General features: G+C 39.7%; 1 protein-coding gene across 6 annotated transcripts in view; it reads left to right on the forward strand.

Moving 5' to 3' along the window:
• Positions 1 to 26,666, forward strand: part of MSH4 (mutS homolog 4) — an 87,243-nt gene that overhangs the window by 27,900 nt on the left and 32,677 nt on the right. For 5 of the 6 annotated variants that reach the window (XM_020968519.2, XM_020968522.2, XM_020968523.2 and 2 more), the window contains 3 exons: positions 12,379 to 12,453; positions 15,614 to 15,678; positions 25,235 to 25,404. In XM_020968519.2, coding sequence (XP_020824178.1) covers positions 12,379 to 12,453; positions 15,614 to 15,678; positions 25,235 to 25,404 — 310 coding nt within the window. The remainder of the gene's footprint in view (positions 1 to 12,378; positions 12,454 to 15,613; positions 15,679 to 25,234; positions 25,405 to 26,666) is intronic. The other variant, XM_020968524.2, reaches the window with a different exon arrangement.

The raw sequence follows: 26,666 nt of genomic DNA on the forward strand, positions 1-26,666 counted from the left end.
CCCACCCATGCCTTGTTGCATCATCTAGGCTGTTTGGCTTACCCGGTAGCTGGTATAGGTTGAGGATGACTGGCCCCTTCTTCCCAGGAGTTTCTTCCCCAGTAATGGCTGCAAGGGCTGAGCAGGAAAGCAGGACTGGTGTTCTGGTGGAGTGCTGCCACTCCTAAGGCTCTTGTGCTCAACTGCTTGTTGGTGGAAGATTTGTACTTGTGGTGATGAGTAAGGTGGGCCCCATCCTCTCCTCAGTGGTGGCTGTGGGGCTGGTTTGGAATTAGGTCTTTGGTGTTTTATGGGATTTTCCCAAGGTTCTTGCCTTCATTAAAACATAAGAAAAATCATTCTTAGTTCCTCCATTTTATTTGATTCCCTTGATGACCCTAGGTGAGCCCACAGTCCTTAGGTGATCCTTGTGTCACCATTCCTCCCATTAGAATATGAACACCTTATCCTGGCTGAGTTCATGATCTACTCTGGGCAGACCCATCCTAGAGGCTTGGAGTGCTGACTGCAGGCTGAGTCTTTCTGAGCCACTGGCTCGGGCTGAGGGCCAGTCTGTGATAGGATTTGGCATCCCTGTGCTGCCAGCCTAGCTCTGAGTTCTAGGTGCTGCGTCTTGGCACATGGCTGCTCTGGGAGACCCCTCAACGTTGGCTTTGGAGAGATCAACATTGGATGTCTGGATGCTGCTGGTCCAGTTCAGAGTTCTGGGAGGTGATTCTGCGCTCCTGCCCCACCCCAGTGCATAGTTCTTGCCTTGGTCACTGGCCTGTTGGTTGAATTTGTGATGCTGGGCTGAAAAGGTGGCCTGTTCCAGTCTTTTCTTTGTGTTTTCATCAATTCCTGGGTCTGGTGTTCTCAGATGATGACTAGCTGGTTATGACGTGGAGGAGACGGGAGCTGCCCTCCATGGCTCCCCTCTCCTTTTCTAGCTTGGCTGTTCTGCCCATTGGAGAGTTTTGAAATAACATAATCAGACACACCATCTTAGGAAATGTCTGATTTAGAGGATCTTCAGTTTTAAGTCTTTATTCCCAGAATTATCTACTCTGTAATCCAAATGTAATTCTAGCTCCTGGTCATCTCTAGGCTATTTGAAAAGAAGATACTCTTATTTTCCCTATTTCTAATCTTGGTCAAGCACTTAATTTATACTGAAAATTGTGCTAGGCAGTTATGGTAGTTACAGTTTGAATAAAATAGTCTCAGCCCTCTAGCTTGATGTATAAAGCAATGACGCACTTACTGTGTTCTAAGCACTGTGCTTAATGCCCAGGGTACAAGTACAAGACAGCAAGATGTAGCAGGAAACAAGTACAAAGAACTTACATCCTAATGGAGGAAAGGGGCGCATGAAGAGGAGCTAGAAAATGGGAGGGACTCACATGGTGCTGTGGAGTAGAGTGAAGTGGGGAAGGGAATGAGCATTTTAGTGTCAACTGTGTGCCAGGCACTGTGCTAAGTGCCTTACAGATATCTCATTGGAGATGGGAATGGAGGATGGGAGGAGAAGGAAGGACCCTGGAAAGATCAGCCAGAAGTTCTCAGAGTTTATAGTCTGGTAGATGGATAAGAAACCAACGTAGTTATGTTTTTACACAATGTTGCATGTTAAATTGCCTTAGAGAGTTAGATGACAAAGTACACCGGGATCTGAGTTGAAGCTTTTCTTAAACTTTTTTTGGCCTCCTGAGATAAGGGGTTCATCCTTTCTTATGCTTCATTTTCTGTTCTGGTTTAGGCCAAATACTCTTAGGAGCCTAAGGATACCGAAGCCCTTGAGGTTCTCAGGTACTCTGAAGGGTTGGAGTAACTTTTTCTAATGCTGTTGGGTTCAAGCTTCCATTCTTGTGTGTTTTCCTCAATGTTAATTGCTAGTTATTGCCACCCTCTTTTCATTTAGCTGATTAATGTCAATTAGTTTTTAGAAAAGGATATTTACCATAAAGTGATGGCAGGAGCAGTGGACCCAGTTTTCTTGGTTGTGTGATTTTCTCTAACTTTATTCAGTAGCATATTAGTTAGGAAGTGGAGGTGGGGGGCGGTGTGTGGAGCCAAGGTGGCAGAGAGAAGCCAGGAAGCTGCCTGAGCTCTCTCCAGTTTCCATCAGAAACAACATGAAATCAAACCCTAAACAGATTGTGGAGCCACAGAACTTACAAAAAGATAGAGTGAAACGCTTAAGATAACTTAGAAGGACTTTAGGAAAGGTCTATTTCACTTGGGTAAAAGGGGAGTGCAGCCCAGCACAGGTGACTGTTAGTCACAGCACAGATCAGCAACTGAGGCCCCTTGGTCCTGGCATAGCAGGCCAGCTGTGAGGCCCCCAGCCCCAGCACAACAGGCAAACTTCTAGTCCCAGAACCCAGGGCACACCAGGCGTGACTGGGCTGGGTCACTCCAGTACAGTGGGCAAGCTGCCAGCCCCAGAGGCCCTGGCGTAGAAAGCCAGTGACCAGACCCCCGGCCCCCCCAATGCAGGAAGCTTGGGACAGTGTCCCCTGTACTCCAGGACCAGAGCTCAACTTTTAAAAATGAGCAAAAACCAAAAAAGAGCCATGACCATTGAAAGCTGCTGTGGAACAGGGAAGATCCAGGCTCAAACTCAGGAGAGGACAACAGTGTCAAAATGCCCTGCATGTGAAGCCTCAAAGGGGATACGAATTGGTCTCAGGCCCAAAAAAGTCTTTTTGGAAGAGTTCATAAAGGATTTTAAGAATCAAGTAAGAGAAGTAGAAGAGAAATTGGGAAAAGAAATGAAAGTTATGCAAGAGAAGTATGAAAAAAGAATCAACAGCTTGGAAAAGGAAACATAAAAATTGAAGAAAACAACCCCTTAAAAAATAGAATTGGCCAAATAAAAAAAAAATTCCCCTGAAGAAAACAACTCCTTTAAAAATAGAATTGGCCAAATGGAAAAGGAGATACAAAAACTAACTGAAGAAAATAATTGCTTAAAAATTAGAATTGGGCAAGTAGAAGCTAATCACTCTATAGGACATCAAGAATCAGTCAAACACAACTCTGAAGGACTTAGGAAGAAAAATGTTGTCTATCCCCAGAGAAAGAATTGATGGTGTCTGAACACATATTGAAGCATACTTTTTAAAAACTTTTTTTCTTGAGTTTTTTTGTCTGTTTTCTTTCACAAAATGACTATTATGGATGTGTTTTGCCTGACTACACATGTTTATAACCTGTATCAAATTGCTTGCCATCTTAGTGGGGGGAGGGGGTGGAGAGGGAGTAAGGAAGAAAGTTTGGAACTCAACGTTTTAAAAACAAATGTTAAAATTTTTTTTACATATAACTGTGGAAAAAGATAATACTGAATAATTAAAAAAGAATCAGTCGAACAAAATCAAAAGAATGAAAAAAGAAGAAGAAAATGTAAAATACCTCATTGAAAAAACAACTGACCTAGAAAATAGATCCAGGAGAAGTAATTTAAGAATTATTGGACTACCTGAAGGTCATGATGGAAAAAAAGAGCCTGGACAGCATCTTTCATGAAGTTATCAAAGAATACTGCCCTGATATCTTAGAACCAGAGGGTAAAATACTCACTGAAAGAATCCACCAATTACCTCCTGAAAGAGATCCCAAAATGAAAACTCCAAGGAATATTGCAGCCAAATTCCAGAACTATCAAATCATGTAGAAAATACTGGAAGCAGCCAGAAAGAAACAATTAAAACACCAGGGAGCCACAGTCAGGATTACACAGGACTTAGCAGCTTCTACATTAAAGGATCACAGGGTTTGGAATATGATATTCCAGAAGGCAAAAGAACTTGGATTACAACCAAGAATCAAGTACCCAGCGAAACTGAGCATAATCTTTCAGGGGAAAGGATGGATTTTCAGTGAAATAGGGGACTTTCAAACTATCCTGATGAAAAGATCATAGCTGAACAGAAATTTTGATTTTCAAATACAAGACTCAAGAGAAGCATAAAAAGGTAAACAGGAAAGAGAAAAAAAAACCCATAGTATTCCATAACGTTAAACTGTTTACATCCCTACATGGAAAGATGATGCTTGCATTTCCTAAGAACTGTGTCTCTGTTAGGGCAGTTAGAAGGAGTATACTTAGACAAAGGATGTGACTATAAGTTGACTTTTATGTGAGGATAAAAAAAAAATTATTAAGGAGTAAAAAAAGATTTGTAGTAGGAGAAGAGGAAATGGAGAAGGCAGAGTGGGGTAAATGATATCACATGAAGAGGCATGAAAGACATATTACAGTAGAGGGAAAGAAGGGAGAGGTGAGCATTGTTTGAACCTTACTGTCTTCAGATTTGGCTCAAAGAGGGAATAACATACACACTCAGATGGGTAAAGAAACCTGTCTTGCCCAACGAGGAAGTAGAAGGGGAAGGGGAAAAGAAAAGGGGAGTGATGATAGAAAGGAGGGCAGATTGAAGGAGGCTGTGGTCAGAAGCAAAACACTGGTGAGGAGGGACAGAGTGAAAAGAGAGAGAAAAGTATAAATGGGGAAAATAGGATGGAGGGAAATACACAGATAGTAATCATAACTGTGAGTGTGAATGGGATGAACTTCCTCCATAAAATGGAAGCAGATAGCAGAGTGGATTAAAAACCAGCATTACACAATACATTGTTTAAAAGAAGCACATTTGAAGCAGAGACACACACAGAATTAAGGTAAAAGGCTGAAGCAGAATATGTTATGCTTTAGCTGAAGTAAAAAAAGAAAAAGCAAGAGTAGCAATCCTGATCTTAGACAAAGCAAAAGCAAAAATAGATCTAATTAAAAAACACAAAGAAGGAAACTATATCTTGCTAAAAGTTACCGTAGATGATGAAGTAATAGCAATACAAAATATATATGTACCAAGTGGTATAGCGTCCAGATTCTTAGAGAAGTTAAGTGAGTTACAGGAAGAAATAAACAGGAAAACTATACTAGTGGGATACCTCAACCTCCCCCTCTGAGAACTAGATAAATCTAAACACAAAATGAACAAGAAAGAAGTTAAGGAGGTGAATAGAATTTTAGAAAAGTTAGTTATGATAGACCTCTGGAGAAAATTGAATGGGGATAGAAAGGGATATATATATAGATACATATAGATATATATATATATCTATATATACACACACACACACACACACACACACACACACACACACACACACCCCTTTATCTATGTGGTACATAGTATCTACACAAAACTGACTGTGTATTAGGGCATAAAACCCTCAGAACCAAATGCAGAAAGGCAGAAATATTAAATGTGTCTTTTTCAGACCATGATGCGATGAAAATTATGTGTAATAAAAGGCCATGGAAAGATAGACTAAAAATTAATTGGAAACTAAATAGTCTAATCCTAAAGAATGAGTGGGTCAAACAACAAGTCATAGAAATAGTCAGTAATTTCATCAAAGAGAATGACAGTAATGAGATCACATACCAAAATTTATGGGTTGCAACCAAAGCAGTACTTAGAGGAAATTTTATGTCTCTAAATGGTTACAGGAATATAATAAAGAGGAGATCAGTGAAGTGGGCATGCAATTATAAAGCTAGAAAAATGACAAATTTAAAATACTCAATTAAACACCAAGTTAGACATTCTGTAACTCAAAGGAGAGATTAATAAAATTAAAAGAAAACTATTGAACTAATAAATAAAGCTAAGAGCTAGTTTTATGAAAAAAAAACATGAAATAGATAAACCTTTGGTTGATTTGATAAAAAAAAAAATTACCAGTATCAAAAAAGAAAAGGATGAATTCACCACCAGTGAAGAGGAAATTAAAATAATAATTAGGAGTTATTTTGCCCAAGTGTGTGCCAATAAATCTGACAATCTAAATGAAATGGATAAATATTTACAAAAATATAGATTGCCCAGCTTAACAGAAGAGGAAATGAAATAAATTACCCCATTTTAGAAAAAGAAATTGAACAAGTCATCAATGAACTCCCTAAGAAAAAATCTACAGGGCCAGATGGATTTACAATTAAATTCTACCAAACATTTAAAGAACAATTAATTCCAATACTGTATAAACTATTTGGAAAAATAGGTGAAGGAGTCCTACCAAATTCTTTTTATAACACAAATATGGTACTGATATCTAAATCAGGAAAAGCCAAAACAGAGAAAGAAAATTATAGAGCAATTTCCCTAATGAATATTGCTACAAAATTTTTAAATATTAGCAAAGAGATTACAACACATTATCATGAGGATAATACACTATGACCAGGTGGGGCTTCTACCAGGAACGCAGGGCTGGTTCAATATTAGGAAAATTATCAGCATAATTGACCATACCAATAACAAAGCCAACAGAAATCATATGTTTATCTCAATAGATGCAGAAAAAGCATTTGACAAAATGCAGCACTTATTCCTATTAAAAATACTAGCGAGCCTAGGAATAAATGGAGCTTTCCTTAAAATGATAAATAGTACTATCTAAAATCATCAGCAAGCATTATCTGTGATGGGGATAAGCTAGAAGCATTTACAGTAAGATTAAGGGTAAAACAAGGATGCATATTATCACCACTAATATTCAATATTGTACTGAAATGTTAGCTTTAGCAGTAAGAGAAGAAAAAGCAATTGAAGGAATTAGATTAGGCAATGAGAAAACAAAACTGTCACTCTTTGCATGATGGTATACTTAGAGAATCCTAGAGAATCAACTGAAATAACTACTTGAAATAATTATCTTTAGCAAAGTCGAAGGTTATAAATTAAACCCACATAAATCATCACTATTTTCATATATTACCAACAAAGCCCAGAAACAAGAGATAAAAAGAGAAATTCCATTTAAACTAACTATAGACAGTATAAAATATTTGGAAGTCTCCTTGCCAAGACAAACCTAGGAACTATGTAAACACAATTGCAAAACACTTTTCATACAATTAAAGTCAGATCTAAACAATTGGACAAATATCAATTGTTCAAAAGTAGACTGAGTTAATATAATAAAAATGACAATTAATTTACTTATTCAGTGCCATACCAATCAAACTACCAAACATTATTTTATAGAGCTAGAAAAAATAATAACAAACTTTATCTAGAAGAACAAAAGATCAAGGGAATTAATGAAAAAAAAAATGCAAAGGAAGGTGGCCTAGCCATACTGGATCTAAAACTATATTATAAAGTGGCAGTCATCAACACTATTTGATACTAGCCAAGAAACAGAGTGGTGGATCAGTGAAAGAGGTTAAGTACACAAGACACAGTAGTAACTATAGTAGTCACTATAGTAATCTACTGTTTCATAAATCCAAAGACTCCAGCTTCTGGCATAAGAACTCATAAATTGACAAAAAATGTTGGGAAAACTGGAAAATACTATGGCAGAAACTAGGTTTAGCCAGGGATGGGGAATCTGTGGCCTTGAGGCCACGTATCATCTTATAGGTCCTCAAGTGTGGCCCTTTGACTGAATCCTTTTAGGGGATTTGTTCTGTGAAGTTTGGACCACATGTAGCCTTGAGGCTACTTTCCTCACCCAGCTACACCCTATACCAAAGTAAGGTCAAAATGGATACGTGATTTAGACATACAAGGTAATACCATAAGCAAATTAGGAGAGCAAGAAATAGTGGAGAAGGAAGAATTTATGACCAAACAAAAGATAGAGAACACTGTGAAATGCAAAATGGATACTTTTGATTACATTAAATTAAAAAGTTTTTGCAGAAGTAAAACCAATGTGACCAAGATTATAAGGAAAGCAGAAATATTGGAAACAATTTTTATAGCCAGTGTTTCTGATAAAGGCTTCATTTCTCAAAATATATAGAGTCAAATTTATAACTGAGTCAAATTTATACGAATACAAGTCATTCCCCAATTGATAAAATGGTCGAAGGATATGAACAGGCAGTTTTCAGATGAAGAAATTAAAGCTATCTATAGTGATATGAAAAAGTGCTCTAAATAACTATTGATTAGAGGAATGTAGATTAAAACAACACTGAGGTACCACATCACACCTATCAGGTTGTCTAATATAACAAAAAATAAAAATGATAGATGTTGGAGGCAATGTGGGAAAACTGTGACAATAACATACTGTTGGTGGAGTTGTGAACTGATCTAACCATTCTGGAGAGCAATTTGGAACTATGCCTAAAGGGCTATAAAATTGTGCATACCCTTTGACCCAGCAAAGAGATCATACAAATGGGAAAAGGACCCACATGTACAAAAATTTATAGCAGCTCTTTCTGTGGTGGCAAAGAATTGGAAATTGAGAGGATGCCTATTCATTGGGGAATGGCTGAACAAGTTGTGGTATATGAATATGATGGAGTGCTATTGTGCTACAAGAAATGATGAGCAGGCAGACTTCAGAGAAATCTAGAAAGACTTACATGAACTGATGTTGAGTGAAGTGAGGAGAACCAGGAGAACAAAAGAAAGAATAGAATAAATGGGAGGGCAGTATAGGAGTAACGGAAATAGAGTTAGTTTTTTCACAATATGTCTACTATGGAAGTGTTTTGCATGACTGCACATGTATAGCCTATATTGAGTTGCTTGCCTTTTCAATGAGGGTGGGTGGGGAGGGAAGAAGGGAGAAAATTTGGAACCCATAGTTTTAAAAACATATGTTTAAAAAAATGTTTTCATATGCAACTGGGAAATAAATACAGGAAATGGGCTACAGAAGTCTATCCTGCCCTACAGGAAAATGGAAGGGGAAGGGGATAAAAGAAGGTGGGAAGAAATAGAAGAGAGAGCAGACTAGGGGAAGGGGTATTCAGAATGCATGCCATCTTGGGGTGGGGGAGGGGCGAGATGGGGTGAAAATTTGGAGCTTAAAATCTTGTGGAAGCAAATGTTGAAAACTAAACATAAGTAAATTTATATTAAAAGAAAAGAAAAGAAAAACCAGAAACCCTATCTGGATAAGTTGTTTATAAGAAACACACTAGAAATAGAAAGATACACAGAGTTGAAGTAAGGGCTGGAGCAGAATCTGTTATTCTTCTGCTGAAGTAAAAAAAGGCAAGGATAGCAGTGATAATTTTAGAAAAGCAAAAGCAAAACCAGACCTAATTAAAAGAGATAAATAAGGAATCTGCATTTTGCTAAAATTACCATAGGCAATGAGTTAATATCAATACTGTGCATATTTACATGAAATAGAATGATATTTAAATTCTTAAAGAAAAGTTCATAAAGGAAATACAGTAGTATTTCATAGTGTGGTCCTCATGTTGCCCCTCTTAGACCTAGGTAGATTCTAACTAAAATAAAAAAGAAAAGAGTTAATGAAATGAATAGAATTTTTAGAAAAGTTAGCTATGATGGACCTCTGGAGAATATTGGATGGGAATAAAAAGGGCTGTGCTCAGTTGTGCGTGGTACCTTCCCGAAAGTTGACCATGCCTTCCGGTGTAAAAACCTCACAAAGAAGAGCATTAAAGCAGAAATATTAAATGTTTCTTTTACTAACCATAAAGCAATAAAAATTAAATTTAATAAAGGGTCTTTCAAACATAGATTAAAAATTAATTGAAAACTAACAATCTTTTCTGGAGAGAACGTCAAGGTCAGTAAGATTCCATTCCTCTAGCAGTAGTAGAACATGCATCTCGTATTTATGATACTGACAACTAAGTTAAGTTTTATTGATGGTTAAAAAAAAACCCAGGTTTTTATAACCCTCATCACTTTTTTCCACTTAGCTGCTCTACCAGCCGCATAAGTGAGAGAAAGCTGCATAGGACTAGGGACTATTTTGTGTTCTTCATTTCATGGGTTGCCATGGGTGAAGACCTCTCCAAGTGGCCAGCCTCCTAATCAGAAGCCTGTTTGTAAATAGCTCAGCTTGTCCTCAGAAAATAGCCTCAGACTGTTGTCAGGACAGTGATCAAAGTAATTCCAGAATTGTGCAACCTGACAGAACTTGGTATAGACTTTTAGCACCTAAGGTCACCTTCATGCAGTGTGACATGTGGAGGAATTTTCTTAAAAGTCTCACAATTTAAGTTAGAAGTGATATCAGTAGCCATCTAGTTCAGACCACACCCAGAAAGGAATCCCCATTATAAAATACCCTGTAAGTATCTGTAGCCTCTGTTTGAAGACTTCCAATCAAAGGGAAGCCATCATCTTTTAAGGCAAACCGTTCTGGATTTGCATAGTTCTTGTTGTAGAAATCTTTTTGTTTTGTTTTCTGGTGTCTAGCTTAAATTGACCTTTCTGCAAATCCCACTCATTGTTCCTTATCCAACTCACTGGAGCCATACAGAACAAACTTAATCCCTCTTGTGCAGGACAAACCTTGAACACAGATGTTAAGTCCTGTAAGCCTTCTGCAGGCTAAATATTTGCAGCTTTTACTGGTCCTCATATGACAGATCCATTTTTTTCCTCTGTAGGGTTATGCTGAATGAGCGAATTTGGTTATTAATAGGGGCAGGCCCTTTCACTTTGCCTTCCAGTTTACCTTATTCCACTCCTATAGTTCATTTATCCATGTTGAGTAGTCCACTACTCAATCTTCTGAGTAGAATTCCTTAGCAACATGATGTTTCTCTTTCTGGCTGCTTAGAATATTTCTTCTTTGACATGGTAGCTCTGGATCATGTTTCTCAGTGAATTAAACTTGGGATTCCTTCTAGATGTAATCTGTGATTTCTGTTTTTTATATTCTTGAGAAATTTTCTTGTATGATTTCTTGAAACGTTGTATTTCAGGTTTTTTATTTCATCCTATTTTTTCTGTGTTGTTCAGTTTTTTAGATGATTTCTTTGAGTCATTTTCCAAGTCAGTTATTTTTATTTATAGAAGTTTTGTGTCTTTTTGAATCTTTTGATTTGCTCTATTTCTTGTATCATTTAATTTTTGAGTTCTATCTACCTTTGTTTTTTTTTTTTAAAGAATATCTGCTGTTTAGCCCAGGTTTTTATGTGTTTGTTCTGAGCTATATATTCATTAATCTTTTTTTACTTCTCGTTATAATTGCCCACATCTAAGTTCTTCATTTCTTTTGTTAGAACCTCCCATCTCCTGCCATGGTTCATGTGGTCATTCCATTCTTTTTTCTTTAGTTCTGGTTGTCGTCATGGAATTGTCTTCTTCTTTTGAAGTTTTCTCCTTGGATTCTCTTGTCCTATGGTTTTTCCTCATTGTATGAAGATATTTTTCTTTTCCTTTTTGATTATTCTTTCTTTTTGTGATTTTCTTTCATGTAAGAGCTTTCTTGGGATGTTATTTTCCCTTCTTTGAGTGTTCATTGCTCTTTCAGTTAATGCCTTTAATAGGTGATGCAGTGAGACAGGGAGAGGCCTGGGGTCAAGAAGACCTGACTTCAGATATGACCTCAGACACTTATGAGCTTCATCACCCTAGGCAGGTCAGCTCTTCTCTGTATGCCTCAGTTTCCTCATCTGTAAAATGGAGATAATAATAGTACCTACTGCCCAGGGTTGCTATGAGGCTAAAATGAGAAAAGCTCTTAGCACAGTGCCTGGCACATCAAAGGAGCTATCTAAATGTACACTGTCATTATTATTTCTAGTTGCTTTGATGCATTAAGAGGAAGGAGCATCACATTAATAACTGACTCAACCATCTTGCTGGAAGTTTTGGTATAAATAATTTAGATTTTATACATCACTGTAAAAAAAGTCTCCCCTACATCCCTTCACCAGTAACTTCAGTTCTCACGCAGATGGCCTTTGCTTGGCCTCAGACTCCATAGTTGTTTATTCAAAAAGTGGGTTCTCTATAATCCCATACAGATGTATCATAATTTTTAATTAGTAAATCAGGAAAAATGTCCGTCAAGATACTAAGGGTTTGTTGTAAGAACTGTCTCCCCAATTTAGGGTAATTGATTTAGAGCCCAAAGGGACCTTAGAGACCACATGCCTTCTCTGAGAGAATGAAGAGACTTGTCCAAGGTCGCACAAGGGCGAAGTGGCAGAGTAGGGGCTGGGCACAGAACCTCCGGCCCTGAATCCCACGTGATTTCTGTGTTTGCAGATGCCCTCCTTTTGCTTGGGGCGATCCTTACACTTCAGCTTACTGTGAACATCTTAATGCCCAGAAATGTGGCTGATATTGCTTGACTTTTCTTGGTGGGATTTTGGACTGGAGGGGATCAAATTGACCTTTTGAAATTGGAATATAATTGAGAGTTCACCTGGATTTAATTTGCTTAGCATTAGATTTTCACAACCCCATTTTCTAGTAGCTTCTCACAACACTGCTCTGGGGACCTTCTCTAGAGTGACTCTTAGTGGTTTTGAAAAATTTATGATATTTATAATATTTTGTAAATATGATATTATAATATATATATGTCCTTGTTAAATACTGTTGAACCAACTGTATTTGTGTTTTTTCCCAATAGGTTAAAGCCGCTGAATCAAAGATAACAAATTTAATTTACCTAAAGCATACTCTAGAACTTGTGGATCCTTTAAAGGTAATTTTAAAAATCACAAATACATTTCATAGTACAGTTCTCTGAGGTGATTGACCACATTTCATGGATCTAAGACATTTAAGTAGAGCTGGATAACTAAATAGTGTGGCATTTGCCTTCTATATTGGCCTGAAATCCAGGCTAGTAGAGAAGATAGGAATGAGTCTGAGCATTTAATTCAAATGCTCTTCCCTTCCAGAAAGCAAATAGACAAGGACTAGTGGGAAGGAAGTGGAAAGAAAACATACCAGAGCTCCCCCGTGTAGTTCCTCCCTTCCTTCCTTCCTTCGGTCGGCACGTCTTAAGCCACTTCAGTGTGTGACGTACCGTGCTCGATGTGGAAGGGTGTACCAATGCAGAGTTCCATCCCCAGCTCTCGAGGACCTTCTGGCATCAGAGGGGAGTTAAAATTCATCCACACACAACTGGAACAGAACAGAACAGAGATGGGGTTAAGTCAGTCAACGAGCATTTAGTAATTGTTTACTACGTACAGGGCATTGTACTGACTAAGCGCAGTAGGGTTGGAGAAATGTTCCAGCCTCCAGAGAGCATACAGCTTATTAATAACCAGGTAGATGTGAGATATTTACAGGCGTTCATGGCTGGGGGCACTCAAAAAGGCCTGGAAGGTCAGGGAAAACAAGAACGTGAAGGTGGTGGAGCAGAGTATCCCAGTTAGAGGAGACAGGACAAAGACGAGGAGGTGGGAGATGGAGCGTGGTGTTCAAGGAGCAGCAGGTGGGCCAATGTAGCTGGTAGGAAGGGGGCAGGTTATGAAGAGCTTGAAATATGGAACACAGGGCTTTGTATGGAAGCCCTGGGTGACCCTAGGCAGGTCACTTAACCTCTGTTTGCCTTAGTTCTCTCATCCATAAGAGAGAGTGATAGCAGCACCTCCCTTCCCTTCCAGGGTTGTCCTGAGGATCAAAGGAAGTCATGATTATAGCTGATTCAGCACAACCCCTGGCACACAGTCAGCTCTGTGGAGATGGTAGCTCTTTCTAGGGAGTTACTGGAGCTCACTGTGGAGAGGAGAGTGGGCAGTGAGACCAGCTAGAAAACGCCAGGCAGGGATAGAGGTGGTGACAGCCTGAACTAGCATCATGGCCGTGTGTGTGTGGAGAAAAGAGACACGGAGGAGAGATGGTGTGGAGGCAGCAATGACTCTGTCAGTGAAAGAGTGACCCTGACCAAGGACGCAGGCTGGTGTAACTGGAAGGACAGCCGTCCCCTCAACAGTAATGAGGAAGTGGGGAAAGACAACGAGTTCTGTTTTGGACGTGACGAGTTTGACTTGCCAATGGACGTCCTAGTTGAGATGTCCAAAAGGCTGCTAGCAATATGAGCTCAGGAGAGAGATTAGGGCCAGAGATAAAGATCTGGGAATCATTAGTATAATTTGATCATTAAATTCATGGGAGGGGGCAGCTAGGTGGTACATTGGATAGAGCTCTGACCTTGGAGTCAGGAGGACCTGAGTTCAAATGCAGCCCCAGACCAAACACTTGACACTTACTAACTGCGTGACCCTGGGCAAGTCACTTAACCCCAATTGCCAAAAAAAAAAAAAAAGAATTCACGGAATCTAGTGAAATCACTGAAAGAAATGGTGTAGAGCAAGGGATCTTAACCTGAAGTCTGTGAACTTGTTAAATATTTTGATAATTTTGAATATAATTGTTTTTATAATTTCAAATATAATTGGTTTCAAATATGATTGCTATTTCAATATAATTGGCTTCCTGTGTTATCTCATGTGTATTGTATTGTACATTTAAACACATTATTCTGTGAGGAGTCCATAGATTTCCCTGGAATAGCAAAGAGGACCATGACATGAAAAAGGTTAAGAACTCATATAGAGGGAGAAAAGAAGTGGACCCCGGACAGAACCTTGGGGGGCAGCCACAGTTATCAGATGTTACCTTGAGACTCTGAGAAGGACGCTCCGACGAGTAGGAGGAGGCCAGGAGAGAGCAGAGGCAGGCAAACTAGTAACCAAGAAAGCAGGGCGCTGTAGTAGAGAGCACACTGCCCTTGGCGTCAAGAAGACTTGGCTTCAGGTCTTCCCTCTGACACACGCGAGCTGTAGGACTGTGAGCCCGTCATTTAGTAGATCAGCACTCCAGTCGAAGACGCCTTGGCATAGGAGTTTCAGTATGTCCATCATAGAGTTCTATAGAGCAGTGAAATCACAGATCTGAACCAGAAATGCTAGGAAAAAGTAAACAGCTGAACAGAATGCGATAGGAATGTCAGAGGGGCAGAATGCTATTTGAGGAGAAATAGCATTTTGACTTCGCGAATCAGGGAAAGAGGAGAGAGGTGGATTTTCAGTAGGTAGAGAGGGTGGCTTGGTTATTAATAGGAGATTTAGAATTGGAAAGGGCCCCAGATAGAATTCAATCCTGCCCCCTCATTTTATAGATGAGGAATGGGCACTCATTGTAAATGAAGCCTGGGGCCCCTAGAGGAGAACTGATTTTCCTGCTGTCAAATTGAATAATATGTGGCATAGTCATGATTTGAACCCAGGTACTTCGACCACAAAGACATTGTTTCCTCTAATGCTGTACCCCCCTAGTGATTAAGTCTTTGAAACAAAGTAAAGAAAGTAAAATGCCTCGTGGCCCTCAGGTCTGAATGCCCCTTCCACTTTTACCGGGCCAGTGGCAGAACACATCCCCCAGCGTTAAATCTGAGAACTTAGGGCTGGTAGTTGCTTGCTAAGTCAGACCTCATCCTGGATTTGTCTATAGGAAGCGGTGGGATGCATTCTGACGTGGACAGAATTACAGTGGCAGCTTTGGCAGACTAAATCCCTAAAGATTTTAAAAGAGCCACTGCTGATCCCAGAGAGGAAGAGCATTGGCTAAAAGCTCGAGGTGAAGGCTTCTTTTCTTTCTACCTTCTTCTCTGAATGTTACAAAGTTTGCCTAAATTAAAAAAAGAAACGCTCACTTTTGCATGAAGGAACTGCTTAAATTCATTGTTCTAGGAAGTAAGTGGGAAGTAATCATTTGAAGCTTTGGGTTGGTGACCAAAAATGTTAAGAAAGAATTGCATTTATATTAAGATCATAATAGATCTTTCTGGACTTATTACATTGGAGGAATTGATATTCATGAATTGTAACCCTAAGATTTCTATTTACTAGGCATTGCTGAAGAAGTGTAACACCCCTTTATTAAAGGCTTACTGCAGTTCCTTAGAAGACAACAGGTATTGCTTCAACTTCTCTACTCAATGAACATCTGATTTTTCTCTCATTTCTATCGCTAGTTTTGAATGTAAGGATAGTTAGTTAATTAGACTTTATGTTGTAATTACTCTATATTTGGTTGAACATTTCTTTTAAAATGTTCATTTAATTTAAAATCACATTTTATGTTTTGGTTTGCAAATGTAATTACTGGGAAAATGGATCCATTGCTTGTTTATGCCAAAGGGAAATATAGATTTTGTGGAAAATGGAATCTACAGACGGTGTGAAAAGCCCTTTTCAGGCTGCAGAAGTTTCAGCTTCTTCACAAAATTTGATGAAGTTCTGTCTTATGGAACTAACAATACACACACACACACACACACACACACACACACACACACACACACAAAATACAGAACATATATATATACACACAAAATACAGAATATATATATATATATACACACAATACAGAATATATAGTATATATACACATAAAATACAGAATATATACGCACGCACACACACACACACACACACACACACACACACACAGTTCCTCTTCCATATGGCAGCTATTCAGGTATCTGAAGGCAATAATCATGTTTCCCCAAAGAGTTCTCCAGGAACCTCCAATTCATTCCTCATTTGGTATGGTTTTGAGACCCCTTCACTATCCCCCTGGAATGCTACAGATTCTCAGTGACCTTCCAAAAATGTGGTGCCCTCTGAAGACACATTTCAGTTCACCCTTCCATCTACTTTCTCCTGTTAGCAGCCAGATTCCTAGCAAAAGCTGCGGGCCAGGGGCCAGGTGGATTCTCAGCCCCTCGTTCCAGACACCATACTTCTGATGCGTCTAAAGAGCTCCTCAACTTTCGTGGTGTCTACATTTCACTTTTTTCTCATGGTGAGCCTGTAGTTCGCTAAAACTACAGTTCTGCCCCATCTTGACTTTGTGTGAGTAATTTTTGAACCTAATTATACAACTTTACATTTGACCCTGTTAAACTTTGTCCCCTCCGTGAAGTCACATGCGGGTTTCATGATAGCATGGAGGTGCCACGGGGTCGTCCTGACACCAGACTGGGTCCGGGGGACGCCCAATGACACACACAGAAGGCTGGCCCCTTGGTGACAAGTCACAAAATTGTCCTGCGTGTTCTTGACCTTGTCTAGTGATGGTGGCAGAGCAGGGACCAAGAGGCACAAGAATGACCCTTCTAAAACGTCTGTGAAGGCTTGTGTCTGTGCATCAATCATTGGGTCTGCAGGCATCCGTTAAGTGCCTACACATTTGAGACCTCACTCAGTAACTCATGAGTGTACGTCATAGTAGAGGAAGCGAATTGTATCAGTCCTGACATTCCCAGGATAAAAGAAGCCTGAAGATAGAAGCCATATTTCAGCTAAACGGAAGGGTGGCCTACAGGTTTTCCTCATAGAGGCAAAGAAAGCAGTTGGCTGAGTTGGTTTTACATGTCCAAGAACTAAAAGAAATACCATTTCAGGACTTACTTGCCCATCCCATCTTGGAAGTACTTGTGGCAATTAACATTTGAAAAAGACCACGATGAAAATAATTGAAGCTTGTGTGTCAAATCTGTTGCTGGGGATGAAGAGATAGAGAAATTCAATGACATATTCAAGAAAACGAGGCTGAGGAGGGGAGGGACCCCTGTAAGACTGACAACGTTCCAGTGAAGACACAAATTAAGGGTTGTCTGAAGAGCCCAGGGTGGAAGCCCAGAGAGCGTCCTTCCTTCACAACGTCACTCAACTCTGGTCCCTTCTCTTCCCTTGTCAGCACCTTCGTTCGGGCTGTCACCTGGTCTCTTACAAAACCATCCTCATTGCTTTCTTTCCGCTGGCCCATCCATAGATTTTATCAGAAAGCTCTGGGGACTGTGACCTCTAGGCCACTGTGCAAACTCTGCACTTGGCATTCGAAGCCCTTTGCAGTATGGCTCCAGTCTGCCTTCCCTGGCTTATTGAGCATTGCTCCTCCCTGGGTACTCTACACTGTAACCAAATTAGCTTAATCAGTCAGCAAGCATTTACTGGACACTTAAAGGCATCTGGAGGACACAGAGCAGTGGACCTGGAGTCAGGAAGACCCGAGTTCAAATCCAGCCTCGGACACTTAGTAGCTTTGTAACCCTGACTTCGTGTCTGTTTGCCCCAGTTTCCTCGTCTGTAAAATGTGTATCGTGATAGCACCTGCCTGCCAGGGTTGTTGTGAGGAACAAATGAAATAATAATTGTCAAACACTTCACCAACCTTAAAGTGTTATATGAACGCTAGCTGCTGTTACTCTTGTTGTTTACTTTAACAATTTATAATATAACAATAACGACTTAACGATGTACCAGGCTGCGCTAAGTGCTAAGGATAGAAAGAAAAAGCAACAATAGCCTTTGTCCTCAAAGAGCTCACATTCTAATGGGGGAGAAGCACGTATAAAAATGTGTCTCTGTGTGTGTATGCATATTTGTACATATACATATGTAAATAGTTATACATGCACACATATCTTGCCAGGCACATAGTGAACACTTAATCAAGGCTTGTTGACATATGCAGTGATAGAAGCCGAAGACAAAGAAGGCCCCGAAGCTGGGGGAAGGGGTGCAGACTAGTAAAATACTCCTTTAGAGAAGATCTATACCTCACAGAATCACAGAATTTGAGAGTTGGAAAGTTGTTTAATGGACCACACAAGGATGAGTGAATCAGAAAGGCTTATTAAATACCTGGCGCTGTGCTACGTGCTGGAGGTGTGAAGATTTTACAAGAGGCCACACCTGCCCTTGAGGAGCTTACATTCTGATAGGGGAAGATGGCACATCGAGGGGTGGTGTAACCAGGAGAAGGGGGACCTCTCTGCCCCTAGAAGATGCATGCCTCAGACTGAAGCTCAAGATTGCATTAATTTTCTTGTCTGCTACCTCACACTGCTGATTCATACTAAACTTGCAGTCCCTTGAAACCCCCAGATTTTTTTTTAGAATTTCAGCCTATTTTGTACTTGTGAAATTGATTTTTTTGTGTGCCCAAGTGTAAGACTTCAGATTTACCTTTATTAAATTTCATCTTAGATTTTGCTCAGTGCTCTTAACTTAGATTTGGCTCAGTGTTCTTAACTGTGAAAATAGCTTTGGTTCCTGACTCTGTTAACTACTGTGTTTGCTATTTCTCTCTGCTTTGTATGATCTAAAACTCTGGGGAGCATAAAAAGGATCCTGTATGAAACTATGAATATCCATGTTTTTTTAAAAAAGAATATTAATAAGTTCAACACTCTTTTATTTGTCAGTACTTCCATCCAAACTTCCTTCTGTTCTGTGCATTTTTAAAAGTGTTACATGGCCTTCTTCTTTTGTTCATCGTCGTCTATAACCCCACTTCCCCACTGACTATCTTTTCCAATTGACCAAGGAAATAAAGGAAAAAATCCCATGTGACAAATAAGCATAGTCAGGCAGCGTGTATCTGCCCAGGGCTACCCATGACCACACCGGTGGCCATACACACACACACACACACACACACACACACACACACATACATACATACATATAAAGAAATAGCTATTTTTGTACCTTGTGCCCATCATTTCTAGATCAAGAGGTGGGTAACACACTTCATCATAGATCTCCTGGAGACATTGTATTTATTGGTCAGAATTGAGTCTCCCAGAGTTGTTTTTCTTTACAGTGTTGTCTTTGTTTTCCTGCTTCTCCTTACTTCATGTTGTCATTTCATACTACTCAGGATTCTCTGAATCATTTCTTATGTCACAATATTCTATTACATTAGTGTACTACTGTTTGTTCATCCAATTGTCTTAAGAGGCCATTACCTAAATTCTAGTTCTTTTCTTTTTTATCTCTTTTTAACTCTCCCATTAAGATCAGAAAGTTTATTTTATTTGTGACTTTTCCCTTCCTAGTATTTTCTTTCTCCTAATACCACTACCCCTTTCTAATCTTTGCTTGTTTTTCTGTTGAGTTTGATGTATTTCTACACCAGACTCTGTGTATGTACTATTTTGATCCTCTTGTGTGTGTTTCAAGTAAAAATGAGGTTTATTTGATGCGTACCTCTTTTCCCATGTTTGAATGTACTTTTCAGGCATCCCAGTTAAAAGAAATAGCAATTTCCGTTCCCTTCTTCTTCCTTTTCTACTAATGCATTCCTTCTCTTACCTTCTCTTCTCTTTTCTTTTTCAAAACTCTGAGAAACAGAACAGTTCCCTCTTGCCATAAGCTCTGTTTCTCCTAGTTAACTCATTCATTGCCCTTTGAATACATTAAGGTTCTAAAGGGTTGCTTGTTTCTTCTCTTTTTAAAGTCTTAGCACTCCATCATCATACAGCACTTCCAATCACTTAAATAAATTTACCTTCTAAATATTTTTAAATTCCTCTTCAGCTCTAGTTGTTTGATAAGGAGCAGCTGGAGCTGAAGAGGCATTTAAAAATGTGCACACAAGCGTCCTGTGAAACCCAGAAAGGTAGATTTATGGAAGGTCCATTTCCACCCTGTAGGACTGAATCCAGCTTTGCAGGATGTTGTTTTTAAAGGCCCGTGTGGTTCGCCTTCTGGAAGGTTGTACTCCAACATTTCCTCACGTCTTCTGTGCTCTCGACTGTTGTTCCTTGTATTTCTTGATTGCTCTTTGGTCTGGTGCAAGAAGGAGAAGGAATAAGTATTTATGTAGGTCCTACTATGTGCCAGGGATTGTGCTGAGTGCTTTTTACGTACATTATTCCATTTGATCCTCACAACAACCTTGAGAGGTAGATACTATTATTACTCGGTTTACAGATGAGAAGACTGAGGCAAACAGCAGTGAAATGACTTGCCCAGGGTCACACAGCTAATATGTATCTGAGTCTGTATTTGAACTCAGGTCTTCTTGACTCCAGACACAGTGCTCTGTGCACTGTGGTGCTCCCTACCTGCCTCTGGTGCAGCCTTCAAGTATTTGCTGTAATAGCTGTGTGGGAGCCAGATGGCCTGCCTCCCTTTATGCAGTCATCTTGACAGGAAGTCTTCAACCTCGACTTTCTTCAGATAGTTAATAAAAAATGTTAAGCAGCACAGGGCCAATTACAGATTCCTGGGGCACTTCACTAGATGCTTCCTGCCATATTGTCATTTGACATTGAACCATTAATAGCTACTCTTTGACTTTGGCCATCCGGCCAGCTCTGAGTCCATCTGATTAGATTGTCTTCTACTCCACATCTTTCTGTCTTCTCCACAAGAAGGGTATGAAATACTTACTCAAATGCTCTACTAAAATCAAGGTGAATTCTGACCATAGCATTCCTGTCATCCACTAATTGAGTAGTCCCATCAGAAGAGGAAAAGAGGTTGGTCTGGCCCAGGCTGCTCTGTATGAATCCCTGATGGCTCGTAGCAGTCACTCTAGATGCTCATCGGCCAGTTCCCCTGTGGTCTTTCCCAGACACTTGCCCAGGAATTGAAGTCGAGCTCTTCAGCCCATAGTTGGCAGGTTTTGTTCTCGTCCCTTTTCTTTGAACAGTATTCACCTCCCCTCTGTCATTCTTCATGGTCTTCAAACACCATCGACAGAGGCTTTTTGCAGTGCCAAGGGTTAAAGTTCGTCTGTGTCAGGTGACTTAAATTCACTAAGAACAAACAGAGTTCCTTATCTTGGATGTCATCTTCCTGTTTGCCATTTTTCTTCTGTCATTTCCAGGGCAAAGATCATTCTTCACAGAGAAGACAGGTGCAGAATTAAGACTTGAGCTCTTCCTTCTCTCTGTTAAGAGGGATTCGCTTCTTTAGCACCCCCAGCAGTGCTCCAGTCCATTTTTTGACCTGACTTTTCCCCCACTCGAGCTAATATCCATTCTGTTTTTGGCAAAGTTCCAGCAGATTTCTGGATAATTCATGCACCGTGCCCCCAAGTATTGCTGTATTGGGCTTCTGGGCCAGTTTGTGATCTGTTTCCCCAAATCATCATCTAGCTGGTCTATGGTCTGCTTCAAGGGAAAAATGACTTCTGTTTCTCCATTCACTGATCTTTACTCAAACACTCTCTGTCATTCTTCCCTTTTCTGATTTCTAGATTTCTTCAAATGAATACATCCTGTGAATATAAAGTGCTGCTCATCCCTTCCCCATCCTCCTGCCCCCTTTTCCTACTCTGGTTCTTTTGAATAAAGCAGTCTCATTCAGAGCCATGGTCTAGTCATGGATTTTATCCCACCAAATCTCATTGATACTTATGACGTCACATTTGTCTCTTTCCATTAGACCTTCAGTTCCTCTCCACTGTTGCCTAGACTTTGACTATTTGTTTATAGACATTGGAGACCACTGGCAGATTTGTTGGATTTTTGTCTTGTGTGAACTTTTCATTGTTTCACCAGCTGTTCCTTTTTATAGCTACTCTTTGGTATATTACTCGGTATATATATGTATATGTATATATGTTTTTTATATATGTACATACACACATACACACATACATACACATATATGTACATTTTTATACATATACACATAATATGTATACATGTTTTCTCCTCTGTTAGAATGTAAGCTTCTTGAGGGCAGTGACTGTCATTTTTTCACTTTGTATCTTTGGCACTTAACACAGTATGTAGCACAGAGTAGATATTTAATAAATGCTTATTGGTTAATTTGAAATTGATAAGAGACAAATTTAGGCTTGATGTCATGAAAAACTTCCTAAAATGAGGGCTGTCCCAAGTGAGTGGACTGTGAAGACGGCAAGTTCCCTCAGAGTCTGGATGGCTCCTTTTTCTGTGTGTACTAGTGGGCCTTCCCTTTTGTGTGTGATTTGGACCAGATAGATGGCTGCTGAGGTCCCTTCTAATTCCCAACTACTGTAATTCTCTGATGCCCTTCACATTAAATCAACATTTAATTTGTGGTACTTAGTGATTTTAAAGTTGGGGGAATGTGGTGAAAAATGCTTTGTGCAGTATGGTTTAGGCATAAGAAGTAAGATTAAATATGGCAGCTAGGTGGCTCCATGGTGCATAGAGTGCTGGGCCTGGAGTCAGGAAGAATCATCTTGCTGAGTTCAAATCTGGCCTCAGACACTTACTAGCCGTGTGACCCTGGGTAAGTCACTTCACTTTGTTTGCCTCCGTTTCCTCATCTGTAAAATGAACTAGAGAAGGAAATGACAAACCACTCTAGTATCTTTGCCAAGAGAACCCCAAATGAGGTCACAAAGAATCAGTCACTACCGAAACTGAAATGATTAACAACAGAAGAATAAAACTAAGAAGATATGGCACACAGTCAGTCAGTATGCATTTATTAATGACCTACTATGTGTCAGACATTACTGAGCATTGGGATACAAAAAAAGGAAAAGAGCCCCAGCCCCTACCCTCAAGGAACTCGCAGTCTGATAGAGGACACAACGTGCCAGCAATCAGACACAAAGAAGATATGTATCAGATTAGTTAGAGACAAGCAGCAGAGGGAAGGCACTAGCATTAAGGGCCTGGGGAAAGGTTTCTTGCAGAAGGTGAAATTTGAGCTGTGACTTGAAGGAAGCCAAAAGATAAGAGATGAGGAGGAAGAGAATTGTAGGCTTGGGAGACAGCAGTGAAAATGCGTGGGATCAGGAGATGGAGTCTTGTGTGAGTACTAGCAAGGAAATAATAGACATTGTTTCCTTCTGGTTTTTTCTACTGCTGTATATATTAGTTTATTGGCTAACTGATTAAGGTTTTCTAAGTAAACTGCCATGTCATCGGCAAGCCAGGAAATGGAGATGAGGAGTGAGGAATGCCAGGCTTGAGGGACTGCCTATTTGGCATATTTGACAACAGCAATAATAACTAGCATTAGTTTAACACTTTAAGATTTTCAACATTTCTGACAAATGTTATCTCATTTAATCCTCACAACAACCTTGGGAGGTAGGTGGTGTTAAAAATCCCCGTTTTACATTGAGGAAGCTTGCCCAGACATCACTAATAAGGAACTGAAGCCAGATTTGAATTCAGGTTTTCCTGTCTCCATGTCAGTGCTCTATCCATTGCAGCGTTTAGTGAAGCATGTAAAAAAATTAATAATTACACCAACTTGGGGCATCTGGGTGGTGTAGTGGATAGAGCTCTGGCCTTGGAGTCAGGAGGAACAGAGTTGAAATCCAGCCTCAGACACTTGACACTTAACTAGCTGTGTGTCCCTGGGCAAGTCACTTAACCTCGATTGCCTCAGCAAAAAAAAAAAAATTACACCAACTATTACCATTTCCTAGGTAAATTTAATCAGTCAATGTAGGTCAGTTATCACGAGATAAAAAAAGGTATCGAAACCACCCTGATCAACCCTTAGGAGGAAGATGCTAGCCAAGGGTAATACAGAATATATACTTATATGTAAAAACTTAAGATTCAGAAGCAGTAGAAAGACAAGTGAGTTTGTAGAAAGCTTGTTGATTATGTAAGCCATCCCAAGATCATTTAAGGATGAAACCTGAAGGACAGCAGATGAAAAGGTGGTCGGCTCCTTCCATGGCAGCGGAGCCGCCGTCTTTGACCTCTCCCATCACATTCCCTATTGTAGATATCACACTGAAGAAAAGACGAGATGGAGAGCAGATGGCCTTGAGCTTGTGTGTATGGAAGACGTCCATCCTGGAGGCATCGCAGCTTTGAGGGCATTAAAGAATTCATTCTTAAGCAAAAGACAAAAGCTTGGACAAAATGACAAAAGTAATTAGCAAATACAAATACCTAATGACTCCGTTGCCTACTTTCACCTTTCTGCCAAATTTTTCTAAAACAATTCCTAGAAGCATAGAATCTGAGAGGGGTCAGGAACATTAGATCCTGGCTATCGAGTACAGACTATGTCTCAAAGAAATCCTCACTATCCCATACCCTCCAAATGGTTCTTACTTCTGCTTTCAGACCTTCAAGAATGGGGAACCCTCTGCCTTTTGAGAGGGCTCATTCTAACTTTGGAAACTCAATTTGTTAGGAAGTTTTTCCCAACAGAAAACCTCAGATGGTCTCTTTACAACTTGCCTCCTTAATCCCAGTTCTGCACCATGGGGATCAAACAGAACAGGTCTGTTCCATCTTCCACATGACGGCCCTGAAGATATTGGCAAACAGCTCCTGTGGCGTTACCTGTGGAAAGGAAGCATGGTATCAGGGAGACCTTGGCTCCGGCCTCCTGTGGCCTCCCACTTTGTTACTGTTTGAAGTCATTTACTTCTCTGAGACTTAGGCTACTCCAAGACTCTAAATCACAGACAAATTGGGATTTATATTTAGGGAGAGAATTCCTACAGTGAAACTATAGGTCCTTGGCATATAAATGTTTTATTATGTATACCCGACTAAAAGCCTAATAATGGCATATTCCAACTGTTAACTTGTCGTGTTAAATTTTTGCTCAACATATATTTCAAACTAATTTCTTTTACTTTATGATCTCTAGTAAAATGTTTTGTTTTCCTCGCTTGCCATTTACTATTAGTCTACTTAGAAGACTTAAAAGTATATATTTTTACTTATTACTTACAAAATACTTTTTAAGGTTTGGAACTATACTTGAAAAAATTAAAACAGTTATTAATGATGATGTAAGATACTTGAAAGGATGTCTGAACATGAGGACTCAGAAGTGCTATGCAGTGAAGTCAAACATAAATGAATTTCTTGATATCGCCAGAAGAACATACACCGAAATCGTAGACGACATAGCAGGTATTTGATTATTTGTGGACACAGAAAAGCATTCATAATGTTTTTTCTTTGTTTTATAAAACTAAAAAAAAATTTACCAAGACATGTTACACTTATTTGTTAGTGAAGGATGACCAAGAATATATTCAATTTAATTTTTAATTGTCTAAATAGTTAGTTAAATTTTATTTCATTTCTTATAATGCAGTATATTGATTTTTAGAAATGATACTTTAATAGAGATCACAAAGTTTTTATCTTCATAATACACTCATGAGTTGCAGAGTATGTATATGAGTGCTCTCAATGTTTCAGTTCATTCTGGTAGAATGAAAGCTATGTACAAATCACTATGAGGTGATCCTGAGTGAGGAGGTACTAAGAAGGAACATAAAGGGAGCAGGGTGTGTGCCTACCTGGGCCTACGGGCCTGGGTGTGTGGTTGGATGTCCTCCCAGCCAAGAGTCACTGCCCTTGTGTCTGATGGTTGCTTCAGGGCAGAGGCATGGAGACTGAGTAGAGGAGGGACCGGGAGACATTCAGTTGGCAGGCAGCCTGGACTACAAACTCATCTTCTCAAGCACAAAGGCACTGTGATTAGGAAAGATGGCTAAGCTGATGATTTGGTCACCCTGCATTCCCCACTCTATGTGTCCTCCCATGCTCATTGGGTTCATGGGAATTTCTCCTTATGTAGGCAAGTCAGTCAGTGGTTACACGTGGAGTTGCCCCCATGAGCTACAGACCTGCAGTAAACTGGTCCTGACACTCACCATGCTTCGTATCCACATAACACCAGGAAGAAAAAAACTCTTAACAGATTGAATGAAAGAATGATGTTACTTTTGGTGATATACCACAGAAAGGTTTTTTAAATGACAGAAATTGATGACTATACAATGTAGCTATTAAAATGTATTATGCAAAATCCAAATTATTCATGTAGGAGCCACAATGTCTGACTAAATCCTTGGGTATTCTTGAGCAAACGAATGTTGAAGCATAGCAGATATTAGTACTTAGGTATTTAAATAAGCAAAGGTTATCTTAAAAGGAGTTGGTCTTACTCATAAGGGGAACATGCTGGGTCTTTGAGAGGTAGCATAAATTATTGGCTAGAGCTCTAGATGAGGAGTCAGCAAGGAGGCCTAGGTTCATATCTTTCCTCGGACACTAACTAGGTGTTTGATCCCAGGCAGATCACTTAACCCTACTCTCCCTCCCCCTGTGGCACGTGAAAGATGAAACAACTGAGGAAAACAAAGCTCTGATCTTCTGAGCAT

This window comes from Phascolarctos cinereus, unplaced genomic scaffold (genome assembly GCF_003287225.1).
Source record: "Phascolarctos cinereus isolate Bilbo 61053 unplaced genomic scaffold, phaCin_HiC Scaffold_5;HRSCAF=322, whole genome shotgun sequence".
Classification (NCBI taxonomy): Eukaryota; Metazoa; Chordata; class Mammalia; order Diprotodontia; family Phascolarctidae; genus Phascolarctos; species Phascolarctos cinereus.